Source organism: Balaenoptera borealis, assembly GCF_965194805.1.
Source record: "Balaenoptera borealis genome assembly, contig: HAP1_SCAFFOLD_712, whole genome shotgun sequence".
Taxonomy (NCBI): domain Eukaryota; kingdom Metazoa; phylum Chordata; class Mammalia; order Artiodactyla; family Balaenopteridae; genus Balaenoptera; species Balaenoptera borealis.
Genome location: NW_028123488.1, coordinates 34,853 through 51,417, shown reverse-complemented (window position 1 = coordinate 51,417; position 16,565 = coordinate 34,853). Strand labels below are relative to the sequence as shown.

Below are 16,565 nucleotides of genomic sequence, written 5' to 3'. Positions count from 1 at the left end.
GTCCTTCCTCTACGGGTGTTGCCCTTTGGCATTACCATGTGAAAGTTTGGATTCTCCCTATTCCCAACTACCCTTGTATTTGTTAGGCTTTAAATGTAATGGTTCCCCCAGCCCTGTGAGACTAAGGATACGTGTAGCCTGTCATTCCATTAGTTGTTGCTTTTAGCTTGAGCTCTTGCCGTTTGGCTTCTGTGGTTAGAGTCTTTTGAACTCCTTGGCTTTTCAGTTCCTAGGCTGTATGAGTTGAATCAGCAAATGCCCCAAGGAGAAAAGCTGCACCAAATGTCAAGCTTGCGTCTGTGTTTCCCTTCTCTCCAGAACTTGGCCCACATGTCTCGGTGTCTCGCGAACATTCGGATGCCGGCGAACAGATGTTTTCTTACTTTATCCAGGTTTTCTAAAATTTCTTTAGACTTCACCTGATCTTACGTTATTATTGAACTATCATCTCATTTATCCCTAGGAAGAAAATTTACAATTTTATGTTTTATTTTTTTATTTTCTATATTAACTCAGTTTCTGTAGAGACCTTTTACCTGATTGTTCAGTCTACTTCCTGTGTTACCAGTAAGATGGAGATAGGTGGAGGCTAAGAATATTGGGGGGAAAATCACTGATGAATGATAATGTCTCGTTCTTTTTGTTTTTCCTCTCCTTATTTACTCTGGCAGCCTACATTTGCCCTTCTTGATTTGACCCAGTTGCCCAAATAAGCAACCCACTCTGGCAAAGACCTGACTTTACTCTCATAAATGTCTGCATGTTAGGATTAGCTAGATGATGACCACCATGCCAGAGTTCTTTGTGTGACCAGTCAGAATGGCCATCATCAAAAAATCTATAAACAGTAAATGCTGGAGTGGGTGTGGAGAAAAGGGAACTCTCTTGCACTGTTGGTGGGAATGTACACTGATACAGCCACTATGGAGTACAGTATGGAGGTTCCTTAAAAAACGAAAAATAGAACTACCGTACGACCCAGCAATCCCACTACTGGGCATATACCCTAAAAAAACCATAATTCGAAAAGAGACATGTACCACCATGTTCATTGCAGCACTATTTACAATCGCCAGGACATGGAAGCAACCTAAGTGTCCATCGACAGATGAATGATAAAGAAGATGTGGCACATATATACAATGGAATATTCCTCAGCCATAAAAAGAAATGAAATTGAGTTACTTGCAGTGAGGTGGATGGACCTAGAGTCTGTCATACAGAGTGAAGTAAGTCAGAAAGAGAAAAACAAATACCGTATGCTAACACATATATATGGAACCTAAAAAAAAAAAAAAAAAATTGTTGTGAAGAACCTAGGGGCAGGACAGGAATAAAGATGCAGACGTAGAGAATGGACTTGAGGAGACGGAGAGGTGGAAGGGTAAGCTAGGATGAAGTGACAGAGTGGCTTGGACATATATACACTACCAAATATAAAACAGATACTAGTGGGAAGCAGCCACATAGCACAGGGAGATCAGCTCGGTGCTTTGTGACCACCCAGAGGGGTGGGGTAGGGAGGGTGGGAGGGAGATGCAAGAGGGAGGAGATATGGGGATATATGTATATGTATAGCTGATTCACTTTGTTATAAAGCAGAAACCAAGTCACCACTGTAAAGCAATTATACTCCAATAAAGATGTTTAAAAAAATGTTAGAGAGTAAAAAAATTCAAAAGAATTGGCCACACTCCTCCAACAGATTCTCTAACATTCAGCAGAAGAGAATTCACACTGAATCTGGTTTATGAGTAAAAGACAAGTCAACTTTAAAGTGGATCACAGATGACAACATTTCTTTTCCATGTGCCTGGCTTTGGAGCCATATTTCTGCTGACCACTCAAAAACTTCCTCTTGAGTATTCTGTGATATATTAGAACCAGGAATAAGGGATGTTAGTGCTGGAAGGGTCAGCCGGTGGTCTGCCATTTAATTCACATATCCTTTCTGCACCAGACTCTTTTAAGATCATTGAGTTAGCCTAAGAATTTTGAAGCTGCGGAATTCAAGACAGTACATTACAATATGCCAATATTACTATTCTCCTGCTCTGACATTCTCCACTGATGGACAGATGAAGGAGAAGGAAGGGCAGTCACCAGTAACTGAGAGTAAATGAAACTGGAATATTATAATTCAGTATCATTTGAGTGACTGAATTGGCTGGCAGAGTGTTCTCCAGTTAAGGGTGAGGAAAGATTAATTCTGCACATGACACCACTACTGTATTTATACAAGTCTCCTGGGACAGTTGTTTGCCTTGAATTGTTTTCTTCATTCATTTCGGTCAGACAGTTGTGTTGACTGATTTTCCTTTCTGATGTATGAAATGGCTGTTTGACTGAATTTACCATTTAATTTCCACTGATGCACTGTAAAAACAGTACATTAGTCAGACTGGATTGGCAGGTATGAAAATGTTTACCCCAGAACTAGACAGAAATATAATATTGCCTTCTACAGAAATGTAAGTCATATGCCCTGGATTTGGGGGAAATGTTCCAATTTTAACTATTTTGCCACTTTTCAAACATGTAGGGTCACTGATCCCACAGTAAAAATAAGAAGATCTGTGAAGTCCAGATAAAAATAGTTTTGTGTCACTCTGACAATCACATAACACAAAAGAAAAAACTATTAGGAGATAAATTTTACTGAGTTTCATACTTATCAAGAGGTGCTTCTATGTTAAACTTCTGAGTCTTATTCTACAAGTTCTTTAGGAACAAACACTTCAAATATATTCATAGAAAACCCTCTTTATTTATAATTTCATTCTTCCAATAGTTATAGTTACTATGACAGGCCATTTCTCCATGTCCCATCCCATGATTCTCTGCTCCCATTGAACATTTGGAAATTGGTGGCATGAGCAGGAAAGTGAAGCAGTTTTTGAGATTATTGAATAATGTTGACGTTATAAAGACTGCTTTCTTCCACAGTTGACAAACTTATTATGGTACCGATGGTTGGATACTACTCTTAGAGATGAAAAAGGTCTTAAGGAATCTTCCATATTCCATTCACCAATCTGTGTTCTTGTTCAAAGCAAAATTAATTCCTTTCAAAATTCACATATTAGCTTAATATTTTTTTTAATTTATTTTTATTCATATTTATTTTTGTCTGTGTTGGGTCTTCGTTTCTGTGCGAGGGCTTTCTCTAGTTGCGGCAAGTGGGGGCCACTCTTCATTGCTGTGCGCGGGCCTCTCACTATCGTGGCCTCTCTTGTTGCGGAGCACAGGCTCCAGACGCGCAGGCTCAGTAGTTGTGGCTCACGGGCCTAGCCGCTCCGCGGCATGTGGGATCTTCCCAGACCAGGGCTCGAACCCGTGTGCCCTGCATTAGCAGGCAGATTCTCAACCACTGCGCCACCAGGGAAGCCCCAATAATTTTTAATCTTAAAATAATCTATCTGTGAGAATGGGAATCTTTGGTGGGAAAAAGTGACAGAAGATGGGACAAGAAGAGAATTCATAGAAAGACAAAACAGAATTTTTTAAATGGTGGGTACGAACTTCTGTTTCCAACTATATCAGTTTACCTTAGGAAAACATACTAGAAAGGCCAGAGAAATCATAAGCAACATTTGACTGTGAGCGTTAGAAAGCTACTGAGGTAGCCATGACCCAGAAGAGTAAAATAGAGAAAGAAACTCACTGAAGTGAGAACAATATTCTGCACGTGCTTTTCTAGCCCAGTCATTTAGAAACTACCGATGAAGAGCAAAAGTCTGAGAAACCAAATGTGACTCCTAAGAGGTAGAAAAGCCAGTAGATCTTAGGACAATGTCATAGGACTAAGGAAACCAGAGTTGGAATTGAGAAAGAACAAGGCAGCTAGAATTTTAAGGACCAAAATCACAGAGAGAGTAAAGATTCAGAGAACTGAGCTGGATTCAGCAACAGTGTTCCCTTGCAGTATTTTCCATGTATAAATAGGTAGACAAGGCAAGATGCTAAGAAGTCAAACAAAAGCTAACTGAAGTCAAAGCAAAGACTTAGTTGGCTCATAATGCTGAAGAGACAAAACGGGGGTTCAGAACCTATGAAAGATTTCTGGCCCAATGGAAAACTAATGATATGAACTAGGACATTGGAAGTCTCTACATATGTGTGTGTGTGTGTGTGGGTGTGTGTGTCTGTGTGTTAGGAAGGTTGATGCAACGTCTACATTGAACCTGATAAAGAAGGAAAATGAGTATGAAGTTGGTCCAGTGACTGAGGTGATGGTCCCCTCTGCTCCCTACCTAAGAATAGGAAATTCTCTCCTCAAGAAAATACAGTTGACCCCTTGAACAATGTAGGGGTTAGAGACGCTGACTCCCTGTGCAGTCAAAAATCCACATATAACTTTATGGTTGGCCCTTCTTATCTGTGGTTCTGAATCTGAGGATTCAACCAACCACAGATCGTGTAGTACTGTATTACTTATGGGAAAAAAATCCATGTATAAGTGGATCTGTGCAGTTCAAACCCAGGTTGTTCAAAGGGCAACTGTAACGTCATTCAGATTCTCTACAACTTGTCATATCCCAAGTCTGGTATTCATTCACTGAAGAACCACCAAGACTACCAAGAAAAGGAGAATTAAATGAATAAAAAACAAAACAGAATCAGAATCATAGATGACTTAAACATTAAAGTTCATACATATTTTGGTAAATGTTATCAAGTTCAAGAAAATAGATGACAAGGTGGAGAATTTAACTTGACAACAAGAAACTAGAAACTGATTGAAGTTGAACTGATAGAAATAAAAATTATACGAAATTTAAAACTCGGTAGTGGATTGGACACAGGTAAAGAGAGGTAAGTGAACTGGAAGATAGAGTAGTAAAAATATTGAGACTAAAGCATGGGAAACGAAAAGAATAAAAAGTACACAAAAGCGCACTTGAGACATATAGGCCACAGTAAACATTTTTATCATATGTGTAAACTGGAGTCCAAAGAAAAAAGGAGAGAGAGATTGGGATGAAAACAATATTTCAGAAATAACAGCTGAGAGTTCTCTAAAACTAAAAAGAATATATGGAGCCATACATTCAATAAGCACTAAAAAAAATGCAACAAGAATAAATACAGAGAAAACCACACCTAAGATCACCACCGTACAATTCATGAATAACAAAGAAAAACATGACATCTTAAAAGCAGCCCCAGGAAAAAGAGAGAGATTCCTTTCAAAGGAACAACAGGATTAAGATTACAGCTTACTTCTCAACGAAACTGACTGGATACTAGAAAATAATGGAATAACATTTTTAAGTGCTAAAGAAAAGAGCTGCCCATTGGGAATTCTAGAGGCAGAGAAAATGTTGTTTGGAAGGAAAGATGAAATAAGGAAATTTGCAGACAGACAAAATTTAGAAAATATGTTCTCATCAGAACCGACTGAATTAAATTATAAAGGGAGACCCGCAGGCAGAAGGAAGGTTATCACAGATGAAAATAAGGACTTTATAAAGAATTATGTATAACAGAAAGGATAAATAAGTGGATAAACCTAAATAAAATCTAACTGCACGAAAGAGTAATAATAAAATATATCAAAAATTAGAATGCATTAAAAACAAATGGAAGAGGAAAAAAGTAGTCAAAGAAATTTAAGATCTCAGCATTGCTTGAGAAGCAGTAAAAAAGCTAATAAGTCATGGTACATGTGTAACTGCTACTTATGTAAAAATAACAAGCTAATACAAGGGAAAATGGAATTTGAAGAAATCTAAAAGGAAGAAAGAAGAGCAAAAGGAACATAACAAGGTGGGACAAATAGTAAACAAGGAGTAAACGGTCTGTAAGACAATACATTAACTGTAAATACTCAAATTAAAGGACAAGGATTATTGGAACAAACAAAAAAACCTAATTCTATGCCACTTACAAGAGACAAGAGTCAGACTGTAGGTTAAAGGATTCAAAAATTATGTCAAAACAATAAATACAATTGAAGATTTTTTAATGTTAACACAGATTTGAAAGCCAAAATTATCACTGGCGATAAGGCAGGATAATAAAACCCACTGTTACTTTACAAGGAATATATTATATATCTAAACTTCAATGCAGTATGTGAAGGGAAATTCCAAAAAACTAAGTCGAAATAGAAAAATCTAAATTACCTAGATCAGTAACATAGAACCACAACAACAAATCAGCAGATGATAGAAGATCTGAATACCATCATTAAAAACTCTGGCCTAAATAAAACCCTGCACCAACAATGATGGAATATATATATTACGCAGAAACTTTTAGGTGCACATGGCACATTTATAAAACTGACTATATGCTGGTTATAAAACAAGACTCCGAATAAGCAAGAAATTAAAAATATATATAACCAATATTTTACCAAAGAGTTGGATATTAAAAACATACTTCTGATCATTATGTAGGTCGAAGATAAAGTTACAATGGGAATTAGAATTTTATTAATTGAATGATAATGAAAATATGCCATAACAAAACCTGTGGGTCGCAAATAAAGCTGTGGTCACAGAGAAGTTTATGTATTCAAATTATATTCTCTAAATGTAAAAGATAACCTATCACCCTGAGGTAGGCAGCTCCTGAACTGTACCTGGTGGGGAAGGCAGGGCAGAACTTCAGGAGGCCAGCTGAGAGCACGGTGAACACCATGTCAGGAGCAGTCTCCAAGAAAGAGCATTTAATGTACAAAGGGATGACTAAAGTATATTTAAGAGCTAGCACCCTGACTCCTCTTAAGGATGACTTACGTTGCTGGGGAAAAAATAAGAAGTGCTCGATGTAGAAGGTGAATAACTTTATAATTCCCAGGAGGATCTTGGTACCAGGACCGCAGAATGAAGAACTTGGAGTCCCCGTGGCTAATCCAGCGGAGGGAAAAGGAGAAACAGAGACGGGAGAGAAAATAAAGGGAACCCTTGGTGCTGCTGCAGGCCCAAGTCCAGGTATGTGCTCTCTCTCTCCACATCTTAAATAAAAGCCACCATGTTCCTCAGTCTTTCAGGTACTTAGAATTGCTCTTTAGAACCTGAAAATGGGGTCAGGTTTCCTGTCTGCATTGCTACAGTACAAAATAGAGGCAGGATGCTTGAAATAGTTCTCCATCTGGCAGAGGAGGCCTTGAAGCTGTGAGCCACTCACTGCGAGCCAGCAGGACATGAAGGATTCTTGAGCAGATCTGAAGCTACTGGGAGGCCTTTCAGGAGTTAAATCCCATAGTAAATACTGTACCTTCAATGGCCCCTTCTCCCTCTCTGTCCAGTCTTCCTCCACGCGCGTGGGGGCCCAAAGGGGTTAAATGAGCACTCTTTGACTTGTACTTGGTGGTCCCAGAACTTGACTTGGGCTTGGAGACTTCCATGAAAAGTCTGCCTTCCATCTGCTGGCTTGCGTTTCTTGGTCTCTCTGCTCCAGGCTAATTCCTTCAACCTGCTTTTTCCATTTCTGCCAATACTCCCCCTCTCCAGACCTTCCTAATGCTCTTCTGGGGCGGGAGGAGGCTTACTGAGGGCAATGTGTATTTCTAGAGGGAGAGGTGACCACATGACTTCACAGTGCTCGTCCCCTTGATTATTCAGTTTCTGTCTGGATTAGTCGTGGGTGTTTGTGCACCCCAGCCTCACCCCCAGGAGGCTTTAGAACACTGTCCTTATCTCAGCACTGAGCCTCTCTCTAGCCTCCTTCCCTCTCTCTCCTTACCCACCTTTACCCACAGACTCGCAGGCTTTCTGGACCTCTGAGGAACAGAAGCACTTCACAGAACCTCTGCTACAGAACCAAACATATTGAAATGACTCTTTACGAAGATATTGAAACAACAGAAAAAGAAGACATGACGATTGTTTCTCCTGAGGGTTCAGTTACCTAGGGGGCCTTTAGCAAACTTTGATCGATACGTCTAACCCTTCCTTCCTTGGCAATAGTTGATCACACTGTGAGGAAAACAAGTTAGAGAATGGAAAAATAATATTTGGACTTCAACGAAATAATAAAAATGCAGGGAGTATCTTTGACTTTTGCAAGGTGAGAAGAGAGTTTCCATTTTGATTATTTGATGGCAGGAATCCCTTTTAAAACAGGGCCAGTCTGCATGATGCATTGAAAAATCAACCTTTTCAAATATAGCCATAACCCCCACAAGATTTCTTGATTTCTCTGGGGTCAGATAAACCATCACATTTCACAGTGGTGCCCTGTACATGAAAGTGATAAACATAATCTGGAAGCACAGCAGTGGCTAAAAATATGGAGCTGGCAGCCATTCGCTGAAATGATTTTTTGCTTTTAATTCATTGCATAAAATGCTCATGTCCAAATTCAGGCAGGTAGATCTTACCAACCATCAAGAGCTTCAACCCTGCTAACAGTTAAGTATGCACTTTTAAACCCTACTTTGACTGCTCCAGAAACTTACTGGGTTTCTTTAATGCCTCTGTTACTATTTCCTTTGTGTCATTTTGTTTTTCTTTCAAAACATAGCTGTGTGACCTTGGGGAAGTTATATTATTTCCTTGAGACTTGGTTGCCTTCTCTGTGAATATCTGGGTATAATTTTAGTATTGCCCAATAGAATTTTCAGTGATAATGAAAATATTCTATATCTGTACCGTGCAATGCAGTACTCAATAGCTCCATGGAGCTAATAAACATCTTTGAAATATGGCAAATGCAACTGAGGAACTGAATTTTTAATCTTATTTTTAAATTTGTTTAAATATAAATAATGCCACGTGGCTAGCATCTGTTGACAGTACAGATCTACATAATATTTTAAGGACACTCTCCACTCAAAAACTCTACCATTCATTAACTCAGCCTAAATATTTTTGCCCTCTGACAAACAGAAAATAATTTATGCTTCCCTTGAAATTATCTGTCAAGACCTTTATCAGTTTGGGGTCATTCTATTCTTAAAATTGACTTTGCTTTATGAAACTTTAATAATGTTGGAGTTTCCTGCCCTTGGTACCACCTTTGTGATGATGGGAAATATTGGGGATGATCAAGGACCATTTCAAGAGATCATGGAGAGAAACCTCCTCCTGGATTTAATTTCATTATGAGGATGTCAAAATGCTAAATTACTTAAAATAAAACCCATACCGTTTTTATGCTAAGTTATATTCTACATGTAGCTCGAAAAATGTTAAAAATATTTTTAAAGAACTGCACATCTATTTTTGAAGCTGATTTGGCTGTTCAAGGCTTGCTAGCACTTTATCCATCTCAGTACTATTTCACTTCGTAAACAAATGCAGTTGCCATAATTGCTGCATATGTGTCTGTGTGTGTTCCCTTCTAGGTTATATGTTTTTGAAGTTGGAAACTATACTTATATCACAGCCCCTATGTAGAGCACAATATCCATTGCTAATTCAGATTGTGTTTTAAGATAATGAGACAAAATTTAAGACTTTTATTATAGTCATAAACATCTAGCAAACCAACCAGAAAATAAAAGCTAATTTTCAATTGGTTGGCCAAGAACAAAAAAGAGAGGAATACCTAGTGCAAAACCATATCTCTAATAACTACTGTTGGATTTAGAGCACACACATGCTAATAAACTTATTTTAAAATAACTTCTTATCAAAGATTTGAGGTTGGACCTGAAAAATTATATCAGAAGTGAAAGGAATCATGTGGTCTGACCAGCCTGGATCACACAAAGTAAGTGTATACTATATATAAAATAGGTAAAACTACGAGGTCCTACTGTATAGCGCAGGCAACTATATTCAATACCTTGTAATAACCTATAATGGAAAAGGATCTGAAAAAGAAATATATATATATCTGAATCACTTGGCTGTACACCTGAAACACAACATTGTCAATCAACTATACTTCAAGTAAAACAAAACAAAACAAAGTAAGTGTAAAGGGAAGTATAGTTTTATAAATTCACCTCTGATATCCAATGGACCAACTGAAAGGCAACAGAAACTACCACTTTCTAGGAGACAGGACACGGCCAGCAAACTAGGCCGTTACCCTCGGTAACGGTCATACCTGCCAAAAAATAGACAGACTAGCCTGCGTTCATGAATACATAGGAATTCTTCATTTATCTGGCATTATTAGGCAATGAGGTATTGTATGTTAGGAGAAGTTTTTTTTAAATGGCAAATTTAAGAGGAGTTATTTTCACCTTCACTCGGTAATTTTTTTCTAAAATTAAGAAATGTATCCACTGGTGTATCTAATATTTCCTTGATAACTCGGGGTCATCAGTTCAGTCAACATTTGCATGAATAATGCGAATGGAAACAAGACAGGCATGCTTACTGAAACTGAAAATGACATAGCACTGGCTGGAATAACTGATGAGACAGCAAGAAAAAAACAAAAATGAAAACAAACCGTGCTCAAGAAACAATCAGTCAAGTTCTGACTTTCTGTACTTAGTTTCAAAAAGCGATACCACAAATCCCAGCGAGAGACTCCAGCATCATTAGCTGTCTTTCTCCTTTGTTTCCACCTTCCTTTCCTTTTCCTTCTACCCTAGATTGTTCCAGGAAGTGTTTATAGTTGCTCGCAAGACAAATTCTAATACTTGCTTTCTCTCACGCAAACTTCACCATATGTCCATGTGATAAACAGTGTGGAGGTAAAAGACAGTTCATCACAGGGACATCTCCTATGAAAAGAAAATTAGAAACTAGCTTCTAAACATGCAGAGAGAAGGGCGTGGTGTCAGGCACTAATTTCCTTGCGAATTCCTCTCCCTTTCTAATAGACGTTCTTATTTACCCAGATCCCTTTTTATTGGTGTCCTATTCCAGACTGCTCCACTCCGCCCATCCTCATCCTGTAAAATACATTCACACTCTTTTGTGACCCTACTTATTTGCCCATTAAATAATCAATCATAGGACTGTCGGGATTAAATAGAGAGAGAAATTAAAACACTGGAGTCACTTGGAGGGTTTAAGCAGCTCCACCAGAAAATACCGGGCATGGATTTAAAGAGGCTGCTCGGGACTTGCGCTTGTCCAAGTTCTTTCTCAAGAAGTATCTGAAACTTTCTCAGGTGGACTGGAATTCATTGCTCTTTCCCCTCAACTCCCTGATGTCAGTGGCACTTTCTGGAGATGAGGTGGACTTCTCTGCCTACTGCAGAAGCTCAGTTCCCCCCGGGCCCACCCCCTGTCTGAAATCCCACACTTGAGGCCAGATGCCAGCCTTCCCAGAACATTCGTGGTCTCCTTTCAGGTTTTGAACTGCTCAGATTGAGTCCCTGTAGACTCTTTCTCAGCCTGAAACCTGATCTTCAACCCCTTTCCTTGACCTCGATGGTTACCTTCCTACTTTACGCCTCAGGTGCTTTAGCCATAAAATGATATATTTGCCCTTAATTCTAAAGTCTTCTTTCTAAAGCTCTACAATGTGGTGGCTCCTTGAAAATGTTTCTCTTGCTGGTTTGAATTCTGTAGAGAATTAAAACCACAGCTACTCTAAAAGACAGTAAGTTACGTTGGATAAGGAAAGTGGGCTTTTGTAGTTAGAGTAACAGGGATGGAAGACGACTTAGTATGTTTTAAGATACTCATAATCCATTCTCATGAGAGTCAGGGGAAGAAGGGGAAGAGAGTTAATAAAATACCAAACGATTGTGACAAATTAAGTTCACCAAGATGTAGCTGATCAGTTACTACTTGAATAAGCCACACATATCCAATTCAAGTTTTCCTTTATTTTTCTGAGAAGGGATCCCAGTGAACTGAGTCCCATGTTCAGTAACTCCACGTTCCATGGCTTAGTCTTTAAAAACTGTTATGTTGCTGGAAGAAGAAATATTGCCCATCAGTCCTAACTGATGTTTAGCTATCACACACATTTGAAGTAAATTTATTACTTTGCCTGATCTCAGTGTAATACATTCCAAAGGGGCGAAGAGCACACGAAAATTTATGGAGTCTCCATCTTCTACACTAAAGTGTGCAATAAATTACATATTATTTGGCCGTGAAATTCACAAGCCATAGGAACCACACCATTAGCAATGTATACAGTGGTCAACAGCAGGTAATGATAATGATATAAAACAAAATAGACTGTGTATGTTGGCACTGCTGCCAATAAAGCAATCATTAAATGCATTCATACGCATCTACGTACGCTAGGTAAGCTCTTTGAGGGCTATTGCTATGAATTCGACATACCTGTCAGGATATTATAGCCCAGTTTCTATGGCCTGTATTCAAAGACGCTGAGAAAGGGTTCCTGTGGGTAAATTCAGACCTTTTCTCAATATAGAATTTGGTCAACATGCATTCTGAACAGCAAAATTTCACACTGCTTTCAATTTTCCTACACTAATTGCCACCTCAACAAATGCAGGATTAAGTATAATGGATTATAAGAAGTTAGAAAGGAAAGATGGAAGAAGAGAAGGAAGGTAGAAAAAAGGTGGGTATGGAGTACTTCAACATTTATGTAAAGAGTGGACCTAAAACTAACCTGAGGTTACCCTCAACTATTAGCATACGCTATAGAAACTTAAATGAAAAAATTTTAAAAACCTGCAAGGGAAACTCAAAGAGTCTTTGTTTTTTTTTACTTTACTGCATATACACGTCCATCTTAAATAGTCTATGTGCTTATATCCAATAAGAGAGCATTGTTTTGCAAGCCTATTTGGGTTCTATCAGCATGTAAAGGTCGGACAACTCAACTTGAGCAGACTTAGCCTTCAGGTGAATAATTGCTTCTTTCAGGTTGTGAGCATTTGAATTTTCCAGAAATGTTTCCCAAAAAATTAAAAGAGTCCTAGGACAGCGTCCTTTAGAAGTTTTATAGTATCAAGGTTTTTGGAGGAAGAGTATCCTTGTCGATTATCAACACAATGATTCCAAGCAGGTCAGTTTATGCTGAGAATATTACATAACAGAACCCACTTCACCTCCAGTAGACTGACAATGATCTTCCTTACTTCAACCTTGTGCTTCTTAGTAAAGTTGAAAATACTGAGCCAAGAACAGACAGTGACAATGCCAGAGACCCAGATGTACCTGTAGGTGCCTTCAGACAAAATCAGCCAGCCAGGCTAAAGTCCTGGTTTAAAACATCCCAACATGAATGAATCTCAAGAACCATATGCTGAGCAAGTAAGTGAAGCCAGATCAAAAGGGCACCTACTGTAGTATTCAACTGACATGAAATTCTAAACTGGGCAAAATTCATCTCGAAAGATAAAAAACAAATCAGTGGTTGCCTTGGGGTGGGAGATGGGGATACTTTTGCAAAAGCCTAGGAGGAAACTTTCTCGGGTTTTAGAATTGTTATCTATCTTTATGGGGGTGGTAGTTATACAAATGTATACATTAATTAAAAGTCACTGAACCGTTAGCTAAAAATGTCTGCATTTTGTTGTATGCAAATGATACCTTAGTAAGGTTGACTACAAAATGAACCCCAAACAAAACAAAGCAGAAGAAAAACCTCTCAAGACCTCAAAGGAAATACACTGTTTTCTTCCAGGGTACCAGATTGGAAATAAGGCATTGGTCTGTTCTACCCTCAGATTATCCCTAGGATTATGTAGTCTATTTTAAAGCACTAGAGTCCCCTATCAGAAAAACTCACCCCATGTTTACTTACTTTGATTTCTTCTCTGCCTCTTCTCCCAACACAGTGAAGTCATTTACGGAAGAAAACCCAGCTTTTTCCAACCTTGCATCATCACATATTCTTTCCAAAGCTATTACCTATGGAATAAAATTTGGCTACACTTTGTAAAAATCTAGCTTTTTGAGCCTTACAAATCTTAACGGTTAACCAACTGCCTCCATTGGAATTTGGGGAAAAAATTATTTTGCAAATGAATAGCTGAGATTTGACATTTTTGTTTTTTTGTGATTTTCTCTTCCCCTAAGAGAGAAGTGAGTAGGAATGAGAAACACATACATAAAGAAAAAAGAATTATCTTGCTGCCTTTACATGGTTATAATTTATAGGAGGCCCTCTTCAACAATAATCTATCATCAGAATCAATAAAATATAATCTCCATGAAGGCCAGGCCAGGATATTTGTCTCTTTTTCAGCAGATTGCAATACAAACCACATTCATGGATATGCTTCGTGATGATCTTTGTAATACTGTAACGGTTGACCATTTCCTCATGCCTTTTCACCTTAACTTAAACCTGCTTTTTCACTAATGACCTCACATTTCCTTCTCTATCACTTGGTTGTTGGCCTCTTTTCCAACTCCAACTCCAGCTCGCATTTCACTCTGGAACCAAAGGAAGACTCACACCTTCCTGCTTTTCAGTGATACCTCAAGGTCATTACCGTATTGCGATCACCCTGAAGAATAGCCAGACAATTGTTATTTCAGAGCCATCTGACAGTGTGTAGCTCTAAAAATTAACTAAGGACCGCATTTGTCAAAAATATCCTAGTTTAAGATTTTGGTAATACAGCAACAGTAATTCCGAAGTCACTGATGACAATCAGCGTGGGAAGCACCCTCCTTCGGGAAGATCCTTTGCCATACAACACTCTTTCCCTGTCGGGTGATAAGGAAGCATGGCCGTGGAAAGTAACCTTTTGTGGAAAGAAATACTTGGCTTCAAGAAGGCTTGAAGTTCATACGTTTTTCTTGAATTAGATTCCCCATTAATTACTTTAGCCACAAAGAGGTAATTATCAGAATTATGTAAGCGATTAAGGAGGTGCTACTCCACATTCTTTCAGCTTGTTGACCTTTCTCACCTTATTTCATGTGGCTATCTGAAACATCAGTGATTTACATGTGTTTCTTTCTTTCTTTTTTTTTAACAGATTTGTGTGTGTGTGTCCCCCCCATGATGAACACATCATTAAAATAAAATCTCATGAATAGACTCTTAAGAAGCAGAGTCTACTTGAAGTCCTGGAAAATGTGAAAGCACTAATATTCATGGACAACTCTACACTCTGAAAGTTATTGCAAATTTTGTTGATCTCTATTTTGTCTAGGAGTTTTTCAAATTTTCTACCATGATCATTTGTTAGTTTTATCATTACATAATAAAGGCATTACATCATACAATCTTTTGTTATCCATTGCAGTTTTAAAACTATTCCTTTCCTTGTCCTCAGCAGATATGTCATAGATTATTAGTACACAAACAAACACTTTCAACGTAACAGTACTTTATAGTGAGAAGAACTGTACTGAGCTATCTCTATCCTAAGACAATGCACTAGAAAAGCACTAGGAATTCTTAAGCACTAGGAATACAGAGACGATCAAGGGGCAAGTTCCTTGCCTTCGAGTATACATAATCATTATAGCAAATGCTTAAATAGCACTTAGTATATAACTCACCACAGCAGTCTTATTATACTCCTTTTTAATAGGTGAGCAGAGGAAACCACAGGGAAGTCATAGGGTAAAGCCAGAATTTGAACCTACGTAGACTAGTACTCTCTCCACGGCTTTAACTACTACGTTAAAATATATATATATATGAAAGTTATATAGATATAGATATAGATATAACTCCAAGTATTCCAAAGTTACAAAACACTTATCTACCAAAACTCAGAAAGGAGCACACAAACTTGCATAGAAAATAAACATGTAAAAGTTCATAAATAAACCACAATATAACCTGCTCCACATAATATACTGACTGCAGTGTCCTGGGCCTCTCCCATCCTTAGGTAGCCGGAAATTACAACAAAATAATACTTTTCACCTTTGGAAGCCACACCATCTCTCATACCAACCAACCAATTACTTGCTTAGAGAGAAGAGGAAATAAACCTGAATATCATAAATATATATATATATATATATATATATATATCATTACTGATGTAGAATCATTGTTTAAAGACAATAACTTCAATAGCAGAGGGAACTTTACCATTGCAGGCTTCAGATTACCTCTATATTTCTCAGATTTCGTGCTAAATCATAAAATGCCATATTGTGTCTGAAGCTGTTTTTTCAATAGTCCATTTTCTTAAATGGACTAGCAAAGCAGTAAATACTGAGGAACATTTTGGCTCCCAAATCCTAAAGCCATTCTGATTATGCCTGGGTGATCATGGGGACATCATTGGAACTACCAGAGGACTGGCTGAAATACCAGTGTTCTGGCCAGCTTATAAATTAGAAACTACACAGAATCCAATTTTATTTTTTTGTTAAGTAATTCCTATGAGGCTTTTGGGCTGTCAGTGTAACGTCCTTTGATGTGTAATCTTTATCGATTAGATAGGGAACAATGCCAATCCCCGGCATAAATACTTTCACAATCTGACACTGAAAACCCACTGTAGGGCATAGGACCCGCAAATAGGATATGAATCACACACACATCCACTCATTCAGACAATCCACAAATATTCATTTTTAAGTCTACTATATGCCAATAATGTACCGGGCTCTAAGATGCTAAACCATGCTAAATGCTGAAACAGACATACTCAGTTCTGGCCCTCCTGGAACTTACTACCTACAGAAGTGCCTTCATTGTAAATGGTCAGGTCTCAGCCAATGAATGCTATTATCAGAAGGTGACCAAATGATAGAGCTTGCTTTCTAAACAAGCTCCACACTCTTTGCTTT

General features: G+C 38.2%; 1 protein-coding gene across 1 annotated transcript in view; it reads left to right on the top strand.

Annotated features, from left to right (window-relative positions):
- The window catches only part of LOC309621426 (ELKS/Rab6-interacting/CAST family member 1-like), an 89,843-nt gene extending 78,237 nt beyond the window's left edge, over positions 1 to 11,606 (top strand). Inside the window, exons 7-8 of the mRNA XM_082408919.1 lie at positions 6,808 to 6,941; positions 7,712 to 11,606. Coding sequence (XP_082265045.1) covers positions 6,808 to 6,941; positions 7,712 to 7,785 — 208 coding nt within the window. The 3' untranslated portion in view covers positions 7,786 to 11,606. The remainder of the gene's footprint in view (positions 1 to 6,807; positions 6,942 to 7,711) is intronic.
- The last annotated feature ends 4,959 nt before the right edge of the window (positions 11,607 to 16,565 follow it).